At 35.9% G+C, this 13,803-nt stretch overlaps 1 protein-coding gene across 4 annotated transcripts in view; it reads left to right on the forward strand.

Moving 5' to 3' along the window:
• CADPS (calcium dependent secretion activator) overlaps positions 1 to 13,803 on the forward strand; it is a 569,958-nt gene that overhangs the window by 249,763 nt on the left and 306,392 nt on the right. For all 4 annotated transcript variants that reach the window (XM_049777276.1, XM_049777275.1, XM_049777273.1 and 1 more), the window contains exons 5-6: positions 8,504 to 8,737; positions 13,379 to 13,500. In XM_049777276.1, the coding sequence (XP_049633233.1) occupies positions 8,504 to 8,737; positions 13,379 to 13,500 (356 nt within the window). The remainder of the gene's footprint in view (positions 1 to 8,503; positions 8,738 to 13,378; positions 13,501 to 13,803) is intronic.

Consider the following 13,803-nt stretch of genomic DNA (forward strand, 5'->3'; position numbering starts at 1 on the left):
ATTGATTCAAGGGATCAGGAATTTTTTCTTCATAGGGCGCATGGGCAAGGCACAATCAACACCCAGGAATGATTCAGGGACCACCAACTCTCTCAATTCTGTGTGTCTTGTTTATTCCTTTCTTTCTCTGTAAGTCTGATTTTATTTTCAGGTACAAAACATGACTGCTTCACCTGGTTCTGCATGTTTTCAATTGCCATGAGAAATCATTCAAATTCTCGCTCGAATCTTCCCTCCATCTTCTCCCTTTCATACTACTGCTTTCAGATTCAAAGTTTCATAACCTTTGAATGATTCAACTTCTAGGGGCCAACTTCTAAGGGACCAACTTCTAGAACCCTTATAGAATGGTAGTTTTTATTAAACAAACACTGCAAGTTGGAAGGTTATATAAGAAATGGGGTTCTGTGACTGGAACTCCATTATTTGGGGCACACCCAAACTGATATAGTAAAAATTAATGGCTGCCACTATGTACCAATTTTTATTCACTGCTTTCCATAATTAGTTCTTTGACAGTTAAATATTATCAATACACCCATTTTATATAGGAGGTTAATGCAGAGATGTTGGAGAATTTAACAAAGGATACTTAGTGCCTAGATAGAGTCAGTATTCATAATCAGTAACCATACTACCACACAACAATGATTTTACTAAAAAAACACTCATTTTCTCCATCACTACAACCCAAGAGTCCAACGTGTTTTTTTCTTCAGGCCATCACCTATTTTGTCATGAACCCACTAACCTCTCTATCCCTTTCCCTCTTCCTCTTTCTTGTCTCCTTTCTTTCCTAACCAATCCTTTATTAAAGATGCCTGGAACAAAATAGAAAAGTTAAAATCAACTCTTATTTTGACCTCTGTTTAAAGACAAGGGTCACAATATTTTTCCCCAGGCACATCAAAGACTCGAAGTAATGTGTTCACTATGAAGAAAACTGAGTATTCTAATTCCAATTTTCATCTCTTCTTTTTATACTTTTATCATTTTATTAAATGATGTGAGAAATGACACAGAGTAACAATCAGTTGAAGAGATGTAGGAAATCAAGAAAAATATTAAAGCAGGAACTTCTATCTCTATAGGCTGAGGGGTAATCATTCTCTACCGACCAGGATATACTCACCAACCTGAATTCTTCCCTTGTCTCTTGGGATTTTGTGTTCTTTCTAACATACATGTAATCAATTATTAATTTTGCATCCAGACCCCTTTCTAGAGAAGGAGGATACTGAAATGACCAAACTCCTATTTGTATGTTGGTCTTTATGATATCTGACCCCCATCCAGGAGCCCACTCTGAGTTGCATCTTTTGAGTTGCTTCTAATCATGTTCTTTCTTGTCAAATAAGAGGGAGTTGTAAAGTTGCTATTGGAAAATAGCAGAAAGTTGCTATAGGAATTGACTGGTCCTCTCCCCCACAAGCCTCTCTTATTGATGATTGACTCTGTCAGAAAATTCTAACTCTCTTCCATTAAAATATTATGGTTACTGCCTTCAGTTAATCCAGATGGCCAAATTAACCAAAAGAATCTGAAGAATGACTTTGGTGACTGGGTTATAGGGACTTTGGTGGATTTTCCAGCAGTATGCTCACCACCATCTCCACTGAAAGTCGTATGTCTACATTTTCTTGAAAAGATAGAAGTCAAATGCAAGGCAGCATTTGTCTTTCCACATCCTATACTGTAGCCTGTCAATTCAATCCCATCAACAGCTCATAAAATATCAGAGAGGGTCACATTAACTCACACTGTGATCATCAGACATGCTGCTGTAAAAACCCCAGAAAGAGATCGAAATGCATTTTATTAATCTGTTTGATAGATTGCTTAATCCCTGTTCAAATATTTCCCCAAATCCTCTCATGTTGATATTAAAGTGACCCCAAATTTCACCAGGAATTAAGTCTAACTTATTTAAATTGTGTGAACAGGAGTTGACATTGAAGCTTAAATAGATTGTGGCATTAGTGTTGCTGTGATATTTGCTTGGGTTTTTTTTTTAATCCACCTTTTGGGGTAAAAATCTAGAAAATTTTAGATCATTATATAAGACAAATAATACAGTTTATATAGTATTCGTTTCAGAGGTATGAAGGTTATTTATTAATTTTAATTATAGTTCATTTTATCTTTATTTAATTATTAATTACATTTTAAGCTATCTCTTAAAAGTGGAGTTGCCATTTGGATTCCTGTGCTACACAGAGAAAAGATATCCTTTCATGTCATAGAACTATTGCAAATATTGAAAGAATATGCTCGCCAGAGAGAAATAATCTCTAAACACATTTCCGTTGGAGTTACGTTCTGTGCAATACAAAAATAAGATTAAAATGGAATCTTCTACCCAAAAAAGTGACACTCCTGCATACAAATTAGACTCTGCTCCATAAAGTAGTACCATACAATTGTCCACTTCAAAAAAGAAGGTTCAGTAGTCAAGTAGGTTCAGTAAAGAAGCCAGTGTAGATTCTATATAGCTGCACCCAAGGTACCTTCTAGTATCTGTATTGCTGGTTTTGGTACATAACTTACAAGAACTCATTTCCTTGCTGAATAAGAGCACACCTCTTTAATTCTCTCTATACTTTCACCACCTTTTATTGCACACTGGGGGGGGGGGGTGTGAGGTGATGCACAGAGGCTGCAACAGGCTAAAAGAGCCTTGCGTGATCTTCCCTATCAATATATCATTGTTTTTTAACAGAGACTCTATTTTGAATCCAATTCTGCTGATAATTTAGTTATCTTTTATGTCTGATTTTCCTCCTAAACTGAAAATAAATGGGAGCACTAGTCTCCAAAAGTTATTGGCGGGATTAAATAAGGTAAAGATGATAAAGTACTTAGATTATGCCTAGTATGCAGTTAAGACTCAATGAATGCCATATAACATTGTGATTCTCTAAGATGTTGCTGATTGCATTATGCCTGAAACATATATGCTTGTGTGTATGTATCTGTAAAGAGAAGTTCTTATTAAATATTTATTTAGATATGTATATTTGCACAGATATAAGTAAATATATGCATATTTAGTCAGTAGACGGGTCAAATATGCAAATATTTATTCCCATCTCTTACTTTATGTCTCTTTACATAGAATTTAATATATACAATACAAATGTGGAAATACAGTGATACTATCACACATAGGGAATTTGCCTTGCATGTATCTGACCTAAATTCACTCACCAGCGCCCCATTTAGTTCCTTAAAACTACCAGGTATGATATTAGAGCATAGAGCCACGAGGAAGGCATAAGCACCTCTTGGTGTGGTCCAAAAAAACTTAAAAAACTAAAAGAAATAATGCAAATATGGAAACTAAAAGAATAAAAACTTCCTGTCTTTAGGAGCTAGAGAGACATTACAGCAGGTAAGGTGTTTGTCTTGCATGTGGTCAACCTGGATTTAATAACTGGCATCCAATATGCTTACCCAATGCACTACCAGGAGTCAGGAGTAAACCTTGAGCAGTATTATGGAGCAGTAATCAAAAAAAAATCTGTCTTGGGGCCGGAGAGATAACATGGAGGTAAAGCGTTTGCCTTTCATACAGAAGGTCAGTGGTTCGAATCCCGGCATCCCATATGATCCCCTGAGCCTGCCAGGAGCGATTTCTGAGCATAGAGCCAGGAGTAACCCGTGAGTGCAGCCAGGTGTGACCCAAAAAAAAAAAATCTGTATTGGGGCCAGAGTGGTGGTGCAAGCGTTGAGGCAATCTGCCTTGTGCATGCTACCTAGGACCGACTGAGGTTCGATACTCTGGCGTTTCATATGGTTTCTGAGCTCATAGCTAGAAGTAACCCATGAAGGTCACTGGGTATGGCCGAAAAAAAGCAAACAAAAAAAAATCTGTCTAGGGACCAGAGTGATATCATAATATAAGGTGTTTGCCTTACATGCAGCTAATATGGATTCAATTTCTGACATTCTATATGGTACCTCAAACCTGACAGTAGTAATTTCTAAACGCAGAACCAGGAGTAACCCCTGAGTATTGTCAGCCCACTCACCAAAAAACAAACAAACACTACCTCTTTCAAATCATATATAAGTGGCAGATCCAAGATTCACAGCATAATTTCTGTAATTTATTCAGTAATTTATTTCAGTAATGTGGTTGGAGAATGTTGCTTGGTTGATCTTTGTAGATCTTTTCTTTGAACATGACTTATATTTAAAAAAGTCACACAAAGGTATCTGACTGCTTTCCCTCTGCACTGTCTTTCCTCCTAACACATACCCTCACCCTTTGCCCACACAATAGATTCTCTACTCACTCTTTCATCCCCAGTGACAACTGCATTACTCAAGAATGAAGGAGACCAGAGATTTACAGAGGATATATGAAATAACTGCAATATCACAACACAGAACTCAGAGAACTTTTGGATCTAGAAAATATCTTTCTGTCACACCTTTTATTTTGATCACCTGCCAGTATGTGTCATTTGAATCTGAATAGCTAAAATTTTTTGAAGAATTGTTTTTGGCATTTAAAAAATTATTTCATCTTCTATAAGCAAAAATGAAAACATAGAAAAGCAAATGGCTGACAGCTATCAGCACTTTCAAATGCTATATTTCAGGGTACAAAAGAATACCTCAGTGTGGCTGAGCATAAATAACTCTGGTGGGAATTGCCTTTGGGTAGTGAGCTCTATTGAGGAACATTATCAACCAAAAACAAAAATCATGGCCAGAAAAATTGTCTTTAGAAGACTTTGTCCATGTGTTTGTTATGTGTTTCATAAAGCATTCTGAATAAACAATCCTTTTGTCAAGGCTAATTTACTTTTTTGCCGAGAAAGGAACAATCAGGATGGATGGCTACATTTTTCTCATTTGGGCATCATTTCAACATTAAAATGTGTTTGTAATGGATCTGCTGCTGAAAACTCCCCTCAAGAACCTCAGCCTAGATTGACAGAATGCTATTTCTTCTCATGGCTTAAGTACCCTGAAATGAAAAATAAATGTCCCTGCTTTCCCTTGCATAGTTCAGTTTGATGGTTCTCTTTATAATGCCATTAGGAACTGTCCAAGGTTGGAGAAGAGAAATCATTCTTTGGATTTTTCCAATATTTTGCCATGCCAAGTGTAGTGGACACTAACATTGGGCCTGTATGGAGTTATCTTTAATCACTGAATCTTACATAAAATTTTGCAGTAAAAAGCTGTTGATGTCTCTCACAGATAAATGTGACAGAAGGGCTACACTAACCAATAAAGTCTCTAAAGGCTGATTGAAAGAAACGAAACTACTTCATAAACATCGTGTTTGTTTCTCTACATCTCCATGACAACTGTAAGGACACTAGCTGCCAACAAAAAATCAGACTCCACTTACCCACTCAACCAAGAATGTCATATAGTTATAAAGTTTGAGTCCCACATGATAAAGTTCAGGCTGTTGGGATGTAATCTTTGCTGTTTAATATCCTTCAACATGGTCTGGGGACCACAGTCCACCCACTTTATTTCCCCTTTTCTCCTCAAGGCCATGTTCAAGGAACACAGGAGAAAGGGCAATTGCTTTGCACATGGCTGACCCAGGCTCAATCCCCAGCATCACAAATGTCTGATTCTACCAGAATTGGTTTGAATGCAAAGCCATGAGTAACCCCTGAGTGACCCTGGGTGTGTCCCAAAAAAAAAAAGACAATATTCATAAGAAGATTAGATAATATTCTATAATGACATAGTTATATAAGCCTGGATTTATAGTTGCTTGTTACCTTTTTGGTGAAAAGAACATATCCAAGGGTCAATCTCAGCCAGTTCATCATAGTATTAAACTCCTCTTTAATAAGACACTCAGTCCAACAGTCTACTACTGGAAAGTCAGATCTGTTTCTTAGAAAGAGATTATATCTCAAACACTTGCATTTCAGCACCTGCTTTAAACTTCTTGACCTTAACCCACAGAGAAGAATCCTCATGATTATTTTATGCCTTACTCCCTTCCAGGCACACTGATGGAAGTAGAAATATTTTTAAGAGTCATGTTCTTACATCTCCATTGTCTTTTTTATATATATAAAGAATATTATAATTTTTTTTTGGTTTTGGGGTCATACCTGGTGACTCTCAGAGGTTACTCCTGGCTATGCACTCAGAAATTGCTCCTGGCTTGGGGGACCATATGGGATGCTGGGGGATCAAATCTCTGTCCTAGGTCAGCACATAAAAGGCAAATACCCTACTGCTTACACCACCACTCTGGCTTCAGAATATTATTATTTCTGATATTTACTAACTCGGAATAAGAGTTCAAAATTGACAAAAGACATTAAAGCAAGGGAAATGCTCAATAAAATAAACTCTTAGACTTTAAATGCAGAAATAAGGTTTTCAAGTGGAGGGCAGTCAGAGAAGGATTCTTTGAACAATAGTGGAAAGATATTGGCATATTATTATGGGAGTAGTATGGAATGGTAACAGGGAACCCCTAAAATATCTAAACACTTGTACTCTTGTAAACTAATATTACCCCAATAAAGGAGGGAGGGAAGTGGGAGGAGAAAGAGGAAGGAAGGAAGGAAGGAAGGAAGGAAGGAAGGAAGGAAGGAAGGAAGGAAGGAAGGAAGGAAGGAAGGAAGGAAGGAAGGAAGGAAGGAAGGAAGGAAGGAAGGAAGGAAGGAAGGAAGAGAGGTAATACTTGTACTGAATCATTATAAGCCACTGTTGAGGTCAAGTACTTATCTCAAATTTATCTATCCTGTTTCTCTCATCACATTGGGAAAGTATCTTGCAGTAGATTAAGCCCATCCTAAAAGCAGGAACTGATTAGTCAAATAAATTCCAGAAGGGACTGATTCTTTAATTTTGAGTGGATTTTCTAACCCCAGACTAATTTACATGGAAATGTAGAATGTCATGTTCTTCCAGAATTTAGTCATCCCTCCACTAGCTCTTCACTGTTGAGTTTTGTTACATTGATATTTAATATTGAAACCTGGAAAATCCATTCATCTTCTGGATTCATATTTTCAAAATATTCTGTAGACCAAGAATTAGATCTATAAAGATAGATATGGTCCCTTCCTTTGGCCCAGTTTTAAAGATAGACATTAAACAGAAATTTTATATAAATTATAGTTATCATTGATAAAAAAGACATGAAGCAGAAATATAAAAAAGTACAATAGGAATAACCCACCTAGAAAGTAAAACTGAGAATAAATTATGGATGATTATATGAAAACTGATAGTCACTTACAGAGGCAGAATGAAGATGAATACTTGTGATGTACCTAAGAGAAAGATTGGCATTGCATAAAAATAGCTCCAAGTGCCATATATTTTATCCACTATGTAACTCTCAGTGAAATTTTGTGATTACATTAAACACCCTTCTAACTCACAAATAAATAATAATTGAAAGAAAATAAGAAAAATTTCAAGAAACTAAAATGATGCTTTGTGGATATTAGAAAACTATGGATGACATAACTCATACCTAAATAATTCATCATAGCATAATACCAAACATAGAAATTGATTCAAGGTATCTATATTAGTGGTATTTTAAGTGAGAATTAGAAATGTTCAACCTTTTTGTCTTAAAAGACATTGTAACTTTCTTATTCTGCCTCTAGAAAGCATGGTGTAATATTTTTAAAGTTAGGATTCTTAGCAATTCTATAAGAATAGGAAAACATCTTAAGCATAAAGCAAATCCAGAAAAAAATTTTAGAGAAAAAAATCTATTGAGGTTCTTCTATTTGAGTCTTGATTTAAGCCTTGCCAAAATCTGTCCTGTCCTACAACATATTCAAACTAATGATTCTTTATCATTGTTTTAGCAATTCAAGTTGTATTTTCCCAATAACAAAATCGAAGTCAAACTAACTTTCTTGCCTGTCACCAGATCAATTATGGTATAGATTTGGGAAGGGCCAGTTCCTATTTGAAGTGAGAAGTTATTCTGGGGTAGATTTTTAAATTACTTAGAAAATGTAGAGATATAAAAAAACAAACTAAAGCATATTTTGTCAACCTAATTCATGAGCAAAAGAAAGAAAAATAATAGAAATCAGTCTCTACTAAATTCAGTTTTTTTAAGGAATTTAAATTTGTCATCACTTTATTAATGTTTTGTTTCTTTGGAACATAGTAAGTATTCGTATGAATAATCATGGCTATGTTTGAAATACTTCAAATGAGTTCCTTTTAAATTATTCATATGAGAAAAATATTTATAGATACAGGTATAGAGTATTTTTCTATCTGAATAGGTTAACAAAAACAACTAGCTATGCTTTGATAAAACAAAAAAACTTGGGATCAGAAATAGAATTATAATGAGTTTTGTGACTTTTATAGAACATATTTATGTTTCCTCTCTGTAGATATTTAAGTAACTGAAGGTAAGCAACTGTCTACTCAACCCTATATAATCTTTACACTGGTATATAAAGTAATGAAACCTTCATATCTTTATTTACTACTTTGCTCATGGTTTTTTCCATTTCTTCTCAAGGAACGCAAATTTCCCAAGTTTGTATCCAAAGAAATGGAAAACATGTACATCGAAGAGCTGAAGTCATCAGTCAACTTACTTATGGCCAATTTGGAAAGTATGCCTGTGTCCAAAGGAGGCGAGTTTAAGCTCCAGAAACTCAAACGCAGCCACAACGCTTCTATCATCGACATGGGCGAGGAAAGTGAGAATCAGCTGTCCAAGTCAGACGTTGTGTTATCTTTCTCCTTGGAGGTAAAAACTAATTCTTCAAAGTTTCCTGGCAACAGTCAGCAGAACCTGAATGATTAGATGCATCACAATCAACTTGTTTCCTTCTTTCACCCCAGGAGCAATTATTAAAATAAGAGTGTGCTAAGTGCACAGGTTAGCTAATCAACAACTCCTTATCCAGGAGTTCATACTTTTCTTAAGGAAATGAAGTCTTAGAAACTACCTACTAAAATTAATCTCATTTTGCTTTCTCCATCATAAAATGGCACTCAAAGATTTACAATTTTATAGTCTAAGTGGCAATTAAGAGAGAAGTAACTAACCTCATTATTTTATAGTGAGTCACAAATTTTCTTTCCGGTTGTTTCTGATGTTGACTTTCTTATTGTTGTAAAGCCTAATTTTTAATTCATTGTGTCACCCAAGGAAAGGAGCTATAAGGGAAGATTTATGGCAGAATGTTTGACAAGCTAATAAATATGTCTCACTTCTACTCAGATAACTGATTTTCAGGTGTATCTTGATCTACATGGAAAAATTCTCTGCTATTATCTCCCTCACTATTTGTTCTTTCCCTTTCCCTTTTTCCTCCCCTTTTGGTAGTCCTATAATTTAGAGAGTATTTCTTTTCTGTTTGTTCAATAAATACCTTACATTTTCGTCCATTGTTTTGTCTCTCCTCTTTTTTGACTTATTTATCAATGCTGCTTGTAATTTGTCTTAGAGTTCTTCTATGCAAGTCTCCACCTTTGTAATTCTACTATTATGGTTTGCTAACATGTTTTATAGTTCATTCAGCTCCATTTGTATGGATTCTCTCATCTTCTGGAAGAGTTGTTCTTTGAGTTATATATATATATCTATATATATATATGTATACATATTGCTTAATTTCACTGGTTAGTGACACCTTGATTTCTGCTGCTAAAACATTAATTGTTGATTTAGGTCCTCATCTATAAGGCTCAGATATTTGGAAGTTTGCCAGGGGTTTTCTCCATATCTGCCACTGCAGTTGTCTTTCTTAGGTTCCCCATAGTTTTTTGCATTTAATGGGTTGTAATGCTGGAGTTTCATGTGGTTTTAGAACAAAATCTATTGGATTTGTTGTATAAAAGGTAGCTAGAGGTAGCTCTGCTTTATAGTCTATTTTCTTAAACATGTGATATTATCTATATATAATATAAATGTTGCCAACTAATTCATTGATTTGTTCAAGTGAATATTGAGTTTCTTATTCTCTAAAAAAAAATAAAAAGAAGTGCTAGTCCCAGATTCATATGTAATATAAATTGAAATGTCTTCTTAAGGTTTGTGTAGTTTGAGAAGAGGAGAGTTGACAGGAGGGACCAGAAAGTCCCTCCCTGGACAGATGAACATGAGATGGGGTGAGAGATAGCAGGGAGGTCAGACGTGTCAGTAGAACACAGAAGCAACTTGGGGGAAGACTTTGGATATGGCACTGGCTGTGTTTTTTGGGAGGGACTAGAGTGTCCTTTGCTCTGCAGACAAAGCCGAAATGGGGTGGGGCTGCAGGGAAATCAAGACTGATCATGGGACATGGAAACTAAATTGATTTTTAAATGAAAAACAAAAGCTATGAGATTTTACATTGACCATTAATTTGTGAGACTTAAAGAATAGCTCAAATTCCTTTAAATTTAATTAGGATTTGTAAAGACTAAATTTTCTCAAATACCATTAAAGCTTGCTGTGTATTAACTGAAAATAATTTGTTTTACTGTGCTCAGTTTGCTCAAGATAGCCACATTATTATGTTTTCAAGATGTATTTTGCAGTCAAAAGAGACAACTTTCAATTAAATTTAGCGTGGTTGGTATATGAAAAAAAATCATCAGTTTAATTTCACAGAAACTTCCCTTTTTTCTAAATACTACTGAACACTTTTTCTTTGGTGTCTTTGAATTTGATTATTGCCAATTAGAGGTGACAATATATTCCATCTTGCCTCTTTTTACAGAAAGGGAAAAGGGAGTGGTATGTTTGCTTTCATGAAGCTTTTAATCACTAACTTCTGAATTCCTTATTAGTTCTCAATATTGAAAAACTGATTATTTGATATATACTTGTAGATGACTCCCTAGTCATATTCCTATATGTAGATAATTCACTCAGTCTTTAAGTATACAGATTAAAAGACTCGAGGGCTCCAAAACACTTCTTCATTAGAACAGAACATTGCAAATCATACCAAAACTGTCAGCCAAAATCATGCATGGTGTATGTGTGTGTGTTTGGAGGTGCTCGGAGAGGGAAGGCAAGAAGAGGGAAAGAGGGGACAATTACCTCATCAGGGCTGAGTAGTATTGAATTTAAGGATAGTGCAAAACATACTGGGGGAGGGACCAGCTTATGACAGAGTTTCATGGCAAGAAAGGAGAGCAAGAAGCTATTATCTGCAGCAAGAGTACTGAATCGCAAGCCTGGTGGCATGTCCTTGGACAAGGAACATACTCTGATAGAAAGCATTAGGTACTTAAAGTTATGTAGACCAGGTGCTATACTCTCATTGGTTCAGTGAATCCTTGAAACTGTCTTGAAATTGAAGGTACTTGCAGATAACTTTCACGTATACACAGCTAATGAAGATGCAAATATTAAAATTGAACTTGCCTCATTTGAATACCCCAATGGAGCACCTTCGGGGTGCCTCCTGTTTCTTTTCACTTGTTTCGTGGTTCTTTCTATCGCTCAATTTGTAGTTAGTTGTATCATTTCATTTCATCTTCACACTGTAGCCCAGGAAAGAGCAAGATAAATAACATTATCCCCTCTTTACAGATGAGAGGACAGGCTGAGGTGATTTGAAAATAAGTCATTACCCGCATCACTTGAGGGTGTGACTCCCGGATCAAGCAGCATAACATCAATAAAACTAGGGGGGTCGTGAAGAAGAAAGACTGAGGGTGAGAGAGTGAATAGGGATTAAAATGCTTACGTTGCAAGAAGCTAACTCTAGTTGCATTTTGAGCAACATACATGTATGAACCCTGAGCACTGTCAGAACTGACCTTCCAGCAGAAAGACAGAAGTGAGCACTGAGCATTGTTGGCCGTGGTTCTCAAAGGGAAAAATGAGAGATCTAGAAAGTCTTGGCTCTACCTAGTTTGGAGGCGTTTCCTCCACCTCTAGTAGATAGTTTAATTTCTAGTTTAAGAAGCCACACAGTTGATCTTGATTCATATTAACCTTTTAATATTATTGGTCTAGTGAGCAGCACATCTGTGACTTGGGCATCCTGATTTGAGCCAATCCTATTTCATTTCCTTGTATCAAGTCCATTAAAGAATTTTTTATTGACTACCCACATCTCTCTCACTATGGGAGTGCCTTTGCCTTTCACAGCATTCATATGAGTGTTACATTTTTTTTAAATACTCCTTACTTTTGAGGTCACTGATGCGAATCTCTTTTACAGATTTTTAAATCAATATCTCTGTTCTCCCCCTTGCCTCCTTTCCTTTATTTCTTATGTTGATGAGCAATGGAGAACAATGAATATGAGAATAGCAAATGCTTTAATGGAGTTTGAGAGTAGTGGTGGGAAGAATTGTAAATGACACCATTTTGGTGCATTCAAAACTCCAGTCTGGCTTTTCCCTAAAAAAATTAAAACAAAGCATCTAGGTAGCTGCAAACTTGATTTGGTTCGAGACTGCAGAATAGAGTTTGTTGATTTTATACCTCCCTTTTCAGATTACTGTCTAAATTTCTAACTTTCATTCTGATTCAAACTTCCTTTTTCTGGTTGGAAAATATCAGAGTATCTGGCAACCCTAGGTTGGTAAAAAGTAATGTGGCAGTGGGACATAAGTAGCAAATATTCTTTTTTTAGTTAGAATGTGTCTTTCAGGTTGCTATAGACCCTCTAGTTCCTACTTTCAACTACTCAAAATCCAAGTGGATGGCACTTGCCCTTTACCCAAACTCTTGAAATATCATTTACTTTACTCTACAGAGAAAAGTGAATTCCTTTCTGCAGGGTGCTGAATTAAAGGTTGAACTACTTTAACTAAACAGGTGAAGCGCATGATTAGCATTCAGGAAGACTAAGTTGGAACTCTGATACCACCTTTTCCTAGCACTGATGGCTACGGCCCAAAACCAAAAGAAAGGAAAATAGAAGCTGGCTATTTTTAAAGAAAATAGGAGTTGAGGGCAAAGCAATAATACAGTAGATAGGGCATTTGTCTTGCACAACGCTGACCTGTTATCCCATAATGTCCCCTGAGCCTGCCAGGAGTAATTCCTGAGTGCAGAGCCAAGTAACCCCTAATTACTACTGAGTGTGACCTCAAACCAAAATATTAAAAATGGAGTGAGTCTGTTTTCTTTGCAGTAAACAAAAATGAGTTTGTGTGTTTAACATAAAAAAGAATTGTTAAAGTATTCAATATTTGTATCCCCAGTGAATAACTGAATTGGTGAACTTTGTCATTTCACCCAGAAGGTAAGGAAATCCACTCCAAAGAATTGCATTTTCAGGTTATACTGATTTTGTCAAAGTGGAGAAATCTGAGAGAGGCCATGAGTTGCCTATTGGCTTTGTTTATAACTTCCTCTCACCTTATTTATTTCCACTTGAGATGTTCATGAACTTTGGAAATAATCTTCCCTATGTGGAATTAATTCTCTTTCCAGGTGGTGATCATGGAAGTTCAAGGGCTCAAATCCTTGGCCCCTAATCGAATTGTGTATTGCACAATGGAGGTAGAAGGAGGAGAAAAACTTCAGACCGATCAAGCTGAAGCATCAAAACCAACGTAAGTTATGATTCTCCAAGCCTCATCTTTCAGAATCTTGATCTCATTGATTCCATTTAAGAGAACTCCAATTTAACATAAGCCTTTCTTTTCTTTTCAAACAAGATGACTGTTTTATTTGGCACTTCTTAGAAGAGTTATGATTTACTTAGAACAAAGAAATAAATTCAGGGAAATTAAAGGAATTAAAGTCTCTTTCTAGAGACTTCAGAGTCACAGCGAGTTTGACATAATTTTGTCTTATATTTTCAAAATGTTTATGATACAAGCAAATTTTTTTAAAAATTCTTGCTGTGTGCCAAA

Source organism: Suncus etruscus, chromosome 7, assembly GCF_024139225.1.
Source record: "Suncus etruscus isolate mSunEtr1 chromosome 7, mSunEtr1.pri.cur, whole genome shotgun sequence".
In the NCBI taxonomy this organism is placed as follows: Eukaryota; Metazoa; Chordata; class Mammalia; order Eulipotyphla; family Soricidae; genus Suncus; species Suncus etruscus.